We start from the raw sequence: 14,094 nt of genomic DNA on the forward strand, positions 1-14,094 counted from the left end.
GAAGATGAACATTTTGGCACTGTTTTTGCTCCAATTATTAATAGATATCTAACATCATTTGTCAGTCCTGTTACAACAACCATGGACTCAACTATCATAATTATATTAAATATACATTTTAATGCATTTACAAGAAAAGAAACATTTTATATCATTTGCATATTCTGAAAAAAATATTAAAAGGTAAGGCACAATGACTAGAAGAACCTCATGACAACAAACCCTACCCTATTCAATATAATAGGAACATTTCTGACTAGCAAAAATTAGAGCAAGGTAATCAGTTTATTAACTATGTTGCCTTTTAGGTTTTTTTATCCTGTACAGTGATTTGAATAATTATGTTACACAATTTATAGCTGACAACTATCATTTTTCTAATCCAGAATGGATGCATATATTAAGAGAAAGCTGTCCAAGCATTTAAAAAAGTACCAAAAGAAGGAGCAGCGCACTAGGTGAGATTTCTCCTGATCAGCTTAGGACAATGAAGGCAAGAGGGTGTATTCACTATCTATGCCATTTTTCTGTACTCTGTTAGCACTATACAGGATACTGCAGTTTCTAAATTCCAGCTGATTTATACAAATTATATGTTTAAGAAGAGACTAAAGAGACAATTTTAAACTACTGAAGTGTGTAATTACACCCAGAAAGTGCTTAGGGAGCAGAACAATTTTTCTGAATACCACTTTTATGCCTCACACTTTACGCCACATGCACATAGCCCTTTCGGCCCTGATCTCTTATCTATATACCTTGTGGTGCAGATGTTTTTTGGATTGTCCTACAGAAAATTTCCATTTACAGTAGATTTTCAGTGTTTCTCAGGGTGAAGAACAGATTTTTAGCTTGAAAACTCACAATTGTCATAAAAGGCAATTCTTCCAATTAAAAATAAACATTTCAAAGATGTTACATTTTACCATGTGATTGATTCTGTTTTTTAAGGTCAGAATAGTGGTAGGTATGAAGCAATGAACATACAGTACTAATAATCATACTTCATGAAGGGCACATTCATTTGTAAAATTTTGCTCAGTGTTTACATTCATCAACATACCACCTTCTATATTGATGTAGACTAAGCATCAACTCTTTGGAATAGTGGAATTCTTTTCTATCACATCTCGTAAAGCCTGAGATATAATGTCAGCCAACTGGTACTCTTTAGATCCTTGTTTGTTGAACTTGCAAAGCTTGTCCATCAATTTTCAGACGAATTTTAGACCATTACTTAAACAGGCATTAACAAAACCACATGAATAAGATGGCTGCTGGACATGCTATACACATGTGCAACAGTGTAATTAGACTAAATCACAAAGGTGCCTATTTTCCAGTTAGTCTAAAACTTCCACCTAGCTTTCAGTAATGTTATGAATACATAATAGACTTTTAAATTATAAAGAAGCAGAGTTATCAGTCCACAACTATCATCAAGGCACCGGATGCTCAGGAAAGACCTTTTACTTGTTCTGCATAGAAAGGTCAAAATAGGACCCAATTATTTGCATTTCATAATAGATTAAGCAAGACGTCTTGGCCTTTATTAGACAGAGATGGACTGAAGAAACAGTAATATTAATAGCTCTCTTATGGCCATACTTTTAAATAAATTACATTCCATTGAACATGCAAAAAAGGACCTACAAATGTTTGACAATGCAAGAAATGGTATTGTTATATGTCATTCTAAGCAGACACTGCAGTAAAATCTCGTTTACTTCCTACAACAGACTGATGGTCGTCTTCAGTTTCAAAATTGAGATTCATGAATGTACTACAGGCTGTATCCCTCGGCTGGGTTGTCTGAACAGCAATCCCTTCTTGACTATGCTTCTGTTGTTCCTGAAACCTCCTTTCTGCTTCCTCTGACATTTTGTTCTCTTCCTCTTCCTCCTCCTCCTAAAAAGAATCCATATATTTTAAAAGAGGTTACTTCTCAACAAGCTTTATTTCTGTCGAATATCTTAAAATACGACATCACTGTTGCAATCCATTGTAGGTGTTCTTCATAGAACTACCTTCAAAAAGTGCCCAGAATTGTAGGTTAGAACATATGTCAGCTAAGCTGCTAATTGATGATGCAAGGTACAGAATTCATATGATGTCCTCACTGAATGAATTGGCCTGGTTCAGATCTGTACGAGAAAATGCATCTGCTGTCAAAAAACCATGTCTCTTGCATACAGGAAGGAACCTTCCCAATCTATGTAACATCTTCCTGCAGGAATTCCATTTGACTCCCACTCTGTTTCTATAAAGACACACCTCTTTCACTGGGGTTTTAAATGCCTTCAGTGTTTATTTTATTATAAATTTTAATTTAATATTTATTTTGCTTTTGTTTTTAAACTTTTATTAGCTACTTTGAGCAGTTATCAAAGCAGAAAGGTGGGTATAAATCAAATCAAATAATACTGCAACGCTTTCAAATAAATTCCAATACTGAATGAAATGATAATACAAATGTCATGGTTGACAAGATCAGAATGGCCATCACCATGATGATCACTACTGAAAAATATCCTTAACATTTCTTTATAAGTATGGATATATGAAATGGCTTCTGCATGAACCATTCTGGGTTTGGAATAATAGTTTTCAGATGGTTCATACCCAAACGAAACATGCATGTTTGGTCCAGATATGGAATGCATCTGGACACAGGACTATTTTGTTCTTGATATGTCAGTAGTTCTAAGGAGAAGTGTTTGGAGTGGGGGTAACAGCAGGAGAAAGCCAAGGACATTTGTAATGGTCATGCGGGGGGGGGGGGGATGAAAAGGAAATTGTTTGCAAAGATGGAAGTTGGGCAGGCCAGTAGGATATGCCACACTGGACATCCCAAGCAACAGCTAAGAGGATGAAAGAGAGGGAAAAGAAGATTGGAGGTAGGGCAGATCAGCAGGACATACCACACTGACACCTGCTGAAGGGAAAGAAGGGGTGATGCAAAGCAGCCTTGCCCTACTTGCTCAGTAAATCACTCCAGGATGCCTATGAATGTTATTTCATCTAAAACTCTGAACAACAAAAATGTCCTGGATTTTATTCCTGGCAAATCACAGCTCATGCAGAATGGTTCAGCTGTAGCAGCAAGTGCTCTGTGTTTGTTTCTGTTTTAAAACAAATCTATTTTATGTTCTCTGTACATTCCTACTATCAAGCAATTAAATTAACATAGTGTCATTTTCAGAAAAAATGTTTGCAATATCTACACTGTTAAAAGGATTAAAAAAAAAAAGCATACCTCCTTTTTCATTCTGTAGTATTCATCTATGGCATATTGGTATTTTGGTGTACTGATGCCCAAAACAGAGGCAATCTTTTCACCAAGGAAGTCACACACTGAAAAAATGAAATAGATGTGTTATGAATGTTGCAAATTAATTCTTGAGCATAGTTCCAATTAACATTCGGGCCACATTCACAAATGAGAGGACTTTTAGACAAATACACAAATTCAACACTTTATGAGCATGTTATAGGCATTTTCACAACATGATAGCCACGGTGGGCATGATTAGTCATGAAACACTAATTAGAATGCAAGCCAGCTGATTATTTAGGCACCCAAACCATGCAACTGTGCCTTTTTTCAGGGCAGATGGGCATATTTCCAAACAAAACTGGATTACAGCCACCATCATTTTTTTGTCTCTTTAAGAATGCCTATGGCACCTTTATGATGCCCAGAAGCATTCCTGTAATTTGGGGAAAAGCAACATTTTTGTGATTAGTGCAGTACTTTGTTTTTATTTTTTTCACTATCTGAGAAGTGAGAGTATGGACAGTTATACAATAATGCAACTCATGTGTATTAAGGCTCCCCACTCCAAAAACTAACAAATATAAATCAGTGTAAATAATAAACTGAAATTGCTAATACAGTGGTGTCAATCACTCTCCACAAGCTATCTGGAAAAGTTTACTTTTTCCCCAGTTTCCAGGATGCCAGAATCAAAAGGGCCAACCTAGGGAGAGGCTGTTCCACAGTGTTGGTTCCATAACTGAAAAGCAACATTTTAGGCCTTGACCCTCTTCTCATAAAAATAGGGCACCACTAGCAGTTTTTCCCAGAAGTCTCATCTTGGATGGGAGCCAAATCTAGTTGGAACAGGTAATCCTAAAGATACCTTGGTGCCAGGCCATAGAGGGCTTTATAAGTCAAAACTAACACTTTGAATTGCACTCAGAAACCTACTGGCAGCTAGTGCAGGGCTCACAAAATAAGTAAGTGTAACATGTTTGATCAGATTCAGTTCTAGTTCTTTTCCAACGACACTATAGGAATCGCTTTCGTTGTTCATTCCCTGGAATACCTCGGAACACCCCAAGATTGGTACACAGAAAGAAGTCATTTGGGAGGGAATTTTATTAATGCAAGTAGCCTTCGCTTAATGACCACAATTGGGACTGGAAGTTAGGTTGCTAAATGATGCAGTCGTTAAGGGAATCATCACGTGACCGGACCCAATTTTACAAGCTTCTTTGCGGTGGTGGTGAAATATTCACTTAAAATCATGTCTTTAAGGAATGCGGTCGTTAAATGAATCATATGTGGCTCCCCATTGATTTTGCTTGCCAGAAGCCATCTGGGAAGGTCGCAAATGGTTATCATGTGACCCCAGGATGCTGCAACTGTCCTAAGTGCGAGCTGGTTACCAAGCACGCAGATCACAATCATGTGACCATGAGGGCACTGTGTCAATCATAAATTCAGGCACCAGTCATTATTTTTTAGTGCCATGATAACTTCAAACGGTTGCTAAATGAATGGTCATTAAGTGAGGACTACCTGTAGCTTGCTTCAGGCAATTCAGAAATCCTCTAGATCCATCAGACACTTGGAGCAGATCCTCTTAATTTTAGTTACACAAATTTCTGGGTGTAAGGTAAGTGAGCTAGTTACTGTTTGCAAAAACAACAGATTTGTGGTGCCTTTATTACATTATAAGCTTTTTGTTAAACCAACAGCAAACAGACTTTAAGCATGAAGAATCTGTTCTTGCTTCCCACAAACTCCAACATTTATGCTCCAGCTACAGCCTTATACAAAACACAGTCACTTGGAATTAAGAAATTCTGACCTTGGGAATTTGTTTTGAGTATCAGAACTGTACACCTCATAATCTTTCTATATAAAAATTAATTGGGAGTTAGAAATTATTCCTGATCTACTGCAAATTATCCAGTGAACTTTTACAAAGATCTGAATTTACTTCCACCCATCTCAGTTTCAATCAAGTAATAAAGCAAAACAGAAGGCTTACTTATAGAGACTAAAGGGTAGATGTCACTGAAATATTTTTTCACATTAACGTACAACTTACTCATGCCAGTTTATGGTGAATAGTAGGCATTGAAATATGCAGACTGAAAAGTATATGTTTCATAATCTGCTTCAACATATTTCTGTGAAGAGAAATAGCATTTAATGCCTGTTTTTTAACTTTAATGAACGCTGAATAGGTCTGGTGACTAATGAAATTAGTGTTTTCAGAACTTCATCTGAGTATCTTCTCTTGGCTAAAGAGCAAAATTTAACAGTGCATGGTATTATTTAATCAACATTATTTCCCTTCCAAGAAACATGATTCTAGGACCTCATTCAGTCTCCCATCAACCTATATTACTATTATACTGGCTTGCATATGTCACTGGATTCTTATCAAGTTATTGTATGCATATACATATAGAAACTGAACAAACTCATACCTGAGAGTGTCGACGTGGCTACTCTTAGCATCTGAAACCATAAATAAGGTCCCCATGTCAGTGTTGCCTGCAATAAAGTGTCAGTTTTTCATTTATGCTGCAAATTTGATTTTGGGAAACCCACTGAACTTCTTTCATTAATATCCTATGTTACCTTTTCTGAGTTGAAGATAACATCAACAATATTCTCAGACTCCCATCCAGACACCAATTAAATATAGACCTTTTTTTAAAGCCACCAATACTAACGACATTTCTTGAATCAAGAAAATATGGTTGCTAAAAAAATCATATCCATTTTCATATTGAAAACATTTATACACACTGATCCTGAGCTCCAATTCACACACAAGGTGCAATTTCTTTTGATCTTCCTCTGCTTTCATACCATATTTCACATTGTTCTGGAGAGTCCAATCACTCAGAGCAGTTGTTTAGAGGTATTGGATGGTGAAAGCTATTGCACAAGGGGAATTCTGCTTATGATATTCTGAATCCATCATCTCAGAAATCCATAAAAGCAGACATGTAAAATCATTCAGGTTTAGCCTTTTGTTGCAAATGAGAGACACTTTATGACTGAATGAAATGTGGTTTGCCTAATGCCATGGCCAATTGAGCTCTGAAAGAATGCATTTGAAAAGCAAACAAATCAACTTTTTTCTGTTTCTTTAGAAAGAATATATTAACAACAGAGTTAATGGATTTTTATTTCTACAAAAAATTAAAACTGAGCATATACTGGTGACCTAGCCTATGAAGCATATCACTTGAAACAAACTTAGAAGAACCTACTGGATCAACAGAAGGCAACAGATCTTTTTTCTCTTGCTGCTCATCATCTTCATCTGTACTATATTCTTCCATAGTTTCACCACTTGCAAAGTGGATGACCCTTCTTGGAATTTTCTTCTTTTTTCCCATGACTCCAAGTTCCACATTCTCAAAGCCTCTGTCTCCATTTGCATTCAGCTGTAATAAAATAGACTATATTCAAATACAGTTACTTGATGAAGTAAGGAGGACACGATGAGCATCTATTGAGTCAATCTTTATGTTAGCATTGGCATATCACATCACTCATGGTTTGAAGGCAGAGAAAGGTTCATTTTTCAAAGTGCAATTTTATTTGTGAAGTTGATTTAATCCTCTAGAATAAACATAAAATTGTATAGGCACTTCATACTGCCATAGATTGTTAAGTGCCAACCAGAATTACCACTTTTTATTGAGTACTTTTGAGTACATTCATTTTCAGGGAATGTTCATATATCCTACAATATAACTGGAAGTTAAATCATTTTTATTCTGAATTTAATGTTAATCCATTTCATGCTGCTAGAGTTATAATTAGACACTTTGCTCAAGGCTACCTAGTAATTTCTGACTCAACTGGAATTCAGACTAGAAATTGTAAAAATCATCAGATACTCTGCTGAAATTTGACAGTATAAAATGAAAACTAAGAGAAAAACTGTCTACTTCCCTTTTATATAAATTCTGAAGAGCTGTAATTTTTATATTCTCAGCTGGTACAATCAGAGATTCAAATTCCTTGCAATTTCAGGAAGACGCTGCTTTCAGCTTCATTTTTAGAATTATCAAGGTTCTCCCTGTCCCCCAAAATGATACAGGCAACTAGGGAACCAGATGTTGTAATTTTAAAGGGAATTTTCTATATTTACTGTTGTTACCACACTCCATTAAAAGCTGCAAAAGATAAGCCATAATAAAGATAATGACAACAGTAAAGGAAGCTAGTAAAACTTAAATTATGCCCTCAGAAAAAAGAAAGAGGTTGAGATTAGTCAAAGCACACATAAACTTTTCCCCAGGACATAAAAAGGATTATTGATAGTTGAACAGCCAATGGGTCACACAATATTTGATTCACAGGATTGTCAAGGCTCACAGTTTTCAGTACAACACTGATGATTCAACTGGTATATGTAGCTTAGCTGGGGACAGTAGTACAAAACACCACCTATATCTACAAAAAGACATTGTAGTCCAGCACCCAAATTTCCTCACAGAAAAAGGGCAGCAAGAATTCTATCAAGTACACAGACCAGTGCTGTCCATTTTAACTCTGACTTCTTATAGGTTCAAAAACTACAGAAAAAATTGTTTTAAATTTGTTATAAATTAAATTTAAAGTTAATTGCCTGGAAATCTCTCTTTCAGATGTGATATTTTTATTTAAATTAGATTTAAGTCAAGGCAATATTTCTGAAACAATAACTCCACAAAAGGTTATGTGCTATCTCTCGTTTGTTTGTTTGGTAATTTAGATTTCTGCAGCCACCCACCTCATTATCAGTTCTGGGTGGTGTTAATTACAAAGTTAAAAACAACAACCCAATGCAGTACCATAAAAAGCCAAAAATAAAAACAAAAGATGATCGTAACAGGGAAAAGACATATGCTATAAACATGCAAAACCAATCCCATAATGGGCACACAACCCATCCTAGCCAAAGGGCTGGGGAAACAACCAGGTCTTTGGGGCTTACTTGAAGGAAAGGAAGTTCAGGTATGTTTAGTCTCTGGGGAGATGCTGTTCTAGAGAGCCTACTACACATGCTGCTCTATAACTAATTTGTCAATATACTTTAGTGGTGAGTTCAACCTATGGAACAATGATGGTCAGCCACCATTTCTTGCTTAATCTACTGTGGTGAAAAAAATGGGAAGGTGTAATGGTATGTGGGAAAGACCACTGGAGACTGGGCAAAGAGACACTGCCATGGAAACAGTCAGATAAGAGACAGCATAGTCTGCAGCTGGATAGTGGGCGGGGCTCAGCAGAGACCTTCCCTAATTTTCTTGGGCTGTAAAGGAGATGGGGGAGAAATGTACTTTCAGATCTGCAAGATTCTGTCAATGTAGCTTTACAACAAAGTAGAATTATCTCATCTGGTTGTGTTTCCTATCGGGTTTGCCTTGCAAGGCCAACAGCAGGGGAGGGGAATTATGCACACTCTACTTTGAATTGCTGGAGGAAAGACAGAATATAAATGTTATTGAGCCTTTCTTTAGTAACTAACTATGGCTGAAACATACTTTGGCCTTCCTTTTTTTATGCTGCCCCTTCATGACATTGTCTTCATTGGGTTTATTTTATTTGCTTAGAAAATTTATATGGCTGCCCATCTTAAATACATATCCTTAAGCAGCTCACAACAAACCACAAAAAATACATTTGAAAACCCACAATCAACCAAGGCATCTTAACACAATGCCATACAACTACACCTATATTGGGGTCAACAGACACCCTGGGCCAACATCTGGGGGAAAAGCCAGGTCTTTACAGCCTTTCAGAAGACCAAGAGTTTTGGGGCCTCCTGATGTACTGCAAATAATTCCAAGGCAACCTATAATGGAAGGGCAGACAATTAGAAATTACGATGGAGCTTATAATAAAATAAAAGCAATTTGATCTCAAGCTTGAATGAAATCACTCAGTAGACCTGAAATCTTTTCCTTCAAATTCAGCATTATCGGCCTTAGCAGGGGAAGAGAACAGCTTTGTATATTGTTGTTATTAAATTACAAATAAAATACAGTATTGTTTTAGGTGTATTTGATACCAACATGCTTTACACAGCAAATATACTGGGAGAACAGAAGCCTTAGTATGTTTTAGACTTACATTTTGTGGGAAAGACTGGGGAGTTATCATAGAGAAAGCAATAGTTCTGGTATCATCACCAGAATGGAGGAAGGAGTAAAATCAAGAACATTTGATTGAAAATTTTTCTGGCTATACTAAGGGTCAAAAAAGAACAACAATCAGAAAATTTACTACATTTTAATTCTAATTTTTATGGTTGAAGACAGCACATTTGCCAGATATGCTAAGATAGGGTTTGCATTAATTATGGTTCAAAGACTCTTGAAATAATGCAGCAAACCATAACCAATATTTTGGCAATCGCCTTCCTTTCACTAAATATTCCAAGTACCCTTATGGTGGTCAGGCATTTGAAAAAAATATTTTAAAAAACAGAAGTGGTCTAATAAGGGTTGGAGACATGGTATGAGGAATGGTAGCCTCCCTCAACCCTTTGCTTTCCCCACTTTACTCTCCACCCAATTGTAACAGGATAAAAAGAAAGCCAGGAGATAAAGAAATACTGCAATTAGAAAGGGCCCATTTTGTAGAGTCTCCTGCTTCTCATTTCTGTGTCAGGAGGCAAGAGGTGGAGCTGAGTGAATATTATCCTCTTCCCACCAAGTCAATGACACACAGATGAATGACTGAGGTAAGCAGACTTAGTACAAACCAAGGTTAATGCATTTTCCAGTTGGCACAGTGTGCTAGACTTAGCCATGCCATACTTATTGGATTGCATGAGTCAAATTATCTTTAGCAGCTGAAAACTATAGATAATATATAAATGCATCACAAATGTATGTAAAACATGGTTGTGTTAGCTTTAAAAGTCGCTTCTAATAGCATCCATTACATGTACAGCAACTGTCTGACAATCCTATGCCAAGTTTGTGCAATTAGCTGAAAGTCAAAACCAGTCTTCATTTAATAATTGAGCAGACTAATTTGTAACAGGGATCTGCTTACAGAATTACAAGAAATCAAAATAGTGAGTGTAAATAATGCAATATCAAGGTAGCAGAAAAGATTATGTCCATCACAGTTTAACACAGTTTATTTGTAAATGTATTTATACCTATACGGAAAACTGGGACTACTAATGAATTCATCCACTAGAAAGTGATGACATACAATACATTAAGGTTCAAGAATTTCTAGATCTTCAGGCCTTGTTAATTAGGAATCAACTACATCCAGAATTTTTCAAAGTTAATCCTGAGTTGTGCACCCAGCCACCAGCAGTGGAGGATATACATTTACTACTGATTCTATTTTAGAATAGAATATTCTATTTAAATCTAGGCATAGCTATTTTGTTGGACAAATTAGTACAATCTTGTTCTCCATAGCATAAAATAAAGAAGTTCCAGTTATTTAAAAAAAGTTAGATATTTTAAAATATGGTAGTTTTAAAAAACGTTAATGCTGCAGCTGCTAAGACCTGTACCGCTACCTACTGCCAGTTCTTTTTGAAGAGGTATGAACAAGTAACAATGTAGAATAACTTTCTATGTTGCAATGTAAATATTAGAAAGCAAAGTGTATTATTAAACAACATGTAGTAATAATAATAATAACAATAACAACTTCCTCCAGTTCCCTCCACTTCCATATGACTATCCATTTCCCACATTGATACATTCAAATTCATAATTATATTCTGTTTTGAGATAAGCAATGTTGTGCAAAGCACAGAAAAATGGTAAAGTGAGCAAAAAAAAAAAATTAAGGCGGGATATAAGAGGGAGAGAGAAATGATTATATCTAGTTATGCCAGCATCATTTGTTGTATCTCTCTTTAAACTATCTCTGCTTCTACTGCATGCATATACTAATTCAGATACTGCCTTTTGTTCTTTAAATTTCTTACTTTTCTCTTTGGAGGGCCTCATTATCTCCATCCAGCCATTACTTTAAAGGTCTTTCCCTTCCACTCAACCAATTTATTCTTCCTTCAGATACTTGTCCTGCAATTCATTCTCTCTGTCTGATCAGGCAATTTCAGTATACTTCTTGTGTATTGATCACTCATATTTGTACTGATCACTTATTTGTTCTTCACCCTATTGTTTCTTATACACACAATATATGACAGGCCCCAACTCTGTTCACCTTTAGGAAAACTGCTAAAACCTGGCTTTTTTCCCAGGCATTAGGGGTCAGTTGAATGGTCCCCTTTGGGTAGTTTTGTTATGGTGCTTGGTTGCCATTTTTTTTATTTTGTATCTTATATTTACCATATTATATATGTTTTAATGTTATGTGGGGTTTTTTTGGTTTATTGCTTGTTTTGTTGTTGTTGAATTGGGTACACTTATAAAACTAGTAAATTACTAAATAAATGTTACCACATGCACTTAAGTATCCCATTCCCATTGCATTCACCTTACTTTTATGATTCTCCCAACACACCAACTCTCCCTTCCATATAACTGGACAGAAGCATGCTTTTAGCGGAGTCATTTTTTCTTCTTTCAACAAATGTTCATTTCTTGCAACAGATGACATGCTACCCATTACTTTTCTAGCAGTATTTTACATCTTACAGTTTTTCTATCCATTTTCTCATCTTCAAGACGTATTCTACCAAGGTATACAAATTCATCTATTTGCTCTAATCAGTTCCCCAAAGAGAAAGATTCCAGAAAAGAATGAGGAAGGTACATGAGTAACACTAGGTCCTACTTCTGGGCAACTCTTCTTCCCCCACCACTTCTCCCAACCCCTGGACTGACAAATTCTGGGAAGCTCCCTGAATTTGTATTACTTTACACAAAACACTGGAAGCCAATCAGTTATAAATGTAGGATGCAAAATATAGGATGCAGTTATAAAAAATATTTCCTTACAGCAACCAAACTTCCAAAAATCACAAGATTCCCCCACTGACTGGGAATCTCTTGACCACAACACACATTCTTACAGAAGAGATTAGTACTGGAAACTGAAGAAGGAACCCGTGGAGGCATGCAGTTGTTAGAAGCAGTAGCTCTTTCACAAATCAAGAGCTAAATATCAAGCAGACAAGCATGTTACATTTAGAAGCTGATTTTTAAGCACTTACACTTCCTTAAGATCTCCTGACCAGGAGCCATTACCTGTGCTATGTGAGAGCTTCCAAGAAATGCTTGCCTGCCATGTGCCACAGAGCATGACCATCATATACTCGTCTTCTCCCATGGGTCATTCTCCAGGCGTGCTGGGCTAAAGCTCCCACCAACAGGTGATGGGGGCTGTATTTGAAGGCAGATCATGCGACGCTCATTTTTCCTGCGGTTGCACGGACCTCCTCCGGCCTAGCCCTCTATGGGACAGGCGACGCCGTCACCTGGCCAGCCCCAAAGCCGTAAGGACGCCGCTCACGGAAGAAGGCCCACGTCGTCTGACAAGTGACCGAAAAGGGAGCTTCACCTCCGTCGCGCCTTGCCCGAGGGAGAGCTGAGGCATGGCAGACGAGGCACGGTAGGAAAGAGCCAGGCTCCCCGTGGACCTGACGCGCGTACGGAGGAAAGGGACACTCACCTGCTCCTGATCCATGGCGTAGGCGGCGGCGGCAGCGACTGGGGCGCAATACAAGGAAAAAGCGGAGAGCCCCTGCTCCATAGTCCCCCTACCCGAGTGAGAGATATTCCCCGCGACGATCACGCCAGGCCCAGCCCTTCTCCGGGGCGGAGGCCCTGGGAAGTGAGCTCACAGAGGCCGGTCCGCCCGCCGGTCACACCCCGCCTTGGTGGTTGCTAGGATACCTCGTAGAAGTGGCTCTCTGCGCTGCCCTGGCGACAGACATCTGACGAGCCAGAAGAGGTGGGCCCGCCTGCTTGGTGACAGAGGGAGAGGGGCGTCGCATGTCATCCAGACTCGGGCCTTCATTCTGTGAAAGCACGACGAAGCACGTGACTGCAGTCGGTTGACACATTACACTGTAGATATAAACCGGTTTCAGGGTCTTTTCCCACGTGTCCCTAAACACGGTGCAAATATGCCCTGGCGACATCTTTTTTCCTCATGACTTTGCCTTCATCTTATCACCAGCCCACACTTGAGGCAGCTTCCACAAATCTGTGACCATAGTCACAGCGTGACTCCACCGGCCATTAGTGGCACTGTCAGGTGAACCCTAGGAAATGAAGTCTGCCAGCTCATATTGGCTGCTTTAGGCTGCTGTGCGCAGTCCTGGGCAGCAGCCTCCAAGGCCATTCTTACTTGAACAATGAAAGAGTCCAGACCTTTTTGGACTCCAGATCTTTCTTCTCCAGCATAAAGATACTAACAACCAGAGTCCAGATCTTTCAACCCAGCTGCTTCCCCTGAAGCCACCAGATGTCTTACTGTATGAAATTACTGTCTTGGAGACTTGGATTTGAAAACCCATGTTTAAAAACTGCCCACTAAACAGCTGACAGGTGTTCAGTGCAGCAGAAGAGTGTTCTCCCACTGTACTACACAACCTCTTTTCATATGTCAGCCTCACTTCTTTCTACTGACCTTTACCAGCCTGCAAAGAATATCAGAGTAGACTCTGAATTTGTATGTGTTGGATTTGTAGAAGCATAATAAAAAAAATTAAATGAATATTCTATGTTTTAAAATATAAAATCAAGTTGATAAGTCATATGTGTTTCCATCCTCAGACAAGACACACAAGTCCCTTGGAAATTGGAAAACTAAATGGATACAAATGCAGGACATCCTGTATATTAATCATAATTTTGTTTCCCATTAACTTTAGAAAAGTCTTGGTACAATATCAC

At 38.0% G+C, this 14,094-nt stretch overlaps 1 protein-coding gene across 2 annotated transcripts; it reads right to left on the reverse strand.

The window, feature by feature from the left end:
• FAM177A1 (family with sequence similarity 177 member A1) lies at nt 1-13,192 on the reverse strand. Of its 2 annotated transcripts, none has more exons than XM_007436795.4 (5): nt 12,866-13,192; nt 6,520-6,696; nt 5,725-5,755; nt 3,257-3,354; nt 1-1,908 (listed from the first exon to the last, which is right to left on the reverse strand). In XM_007436795.4, exons 1-5 carry the CDS (start codon nt 12,944-12,946, stop codon nt 1,696-1,698), a joined length of 600 nt encoding a protein of 199 aa, XP_007436857.1. In that variant the 5' UTR covers nt 12,947-13,192; the 3' UTR covers nt 1-1,695. The 2 variants fall into 2 exon arrangements, with proteins under 2 accessions (XP_007436857.1, XP_007436856.1); XM_007436794.4 differs by having other exon boundaries at nt 5,725-5,791; nt 12,866-13,190.
• Nucleotides 13,193-14,094: the final 902 nt, after the last annotated feature.

This window comes from Python bivittatus, unplaced genomic scaffold (genome assembly GCF_059951505.1).
Source record: "Python bivittatus isolate LINGU-HERP-01145 unplaced genomic scaffold, Pbiv_v1 ctg000480_np1212, whole genome shotgun sequence".
Lineage (NCBI taxonomy): Eukaryota > Metazoa > Chordata > Lepidosauria > Squamata > Pythonidae > Python > Python bivittatus.

Excerpts from the sequence above, each read along its gene's own strand:
- FAM177A1 (XM_007436794.4), bottom strand. The coding sequence starts at position 12,946 with ATGGAGCAGGGGCTCTCCGCTTTTTCCTTGTATTGCGCCCCAGTCGCT. Across the intron at positions 5,792-6,519 it reads TGTTGCCTTCTGTTGATCCA|GCAACACTGACATGGGGACC; the intron begins GTAGGTTCTTCT and ends ACTTTATTGCAG. Across the intron at positions 3,355-5,724 it reads AGCCACGTCGACACTCTCAG|TGTGTGACTTCCTTGGTGAA; the intron begins GTATGAGTTTGT and ends TCATTTTTTCAG.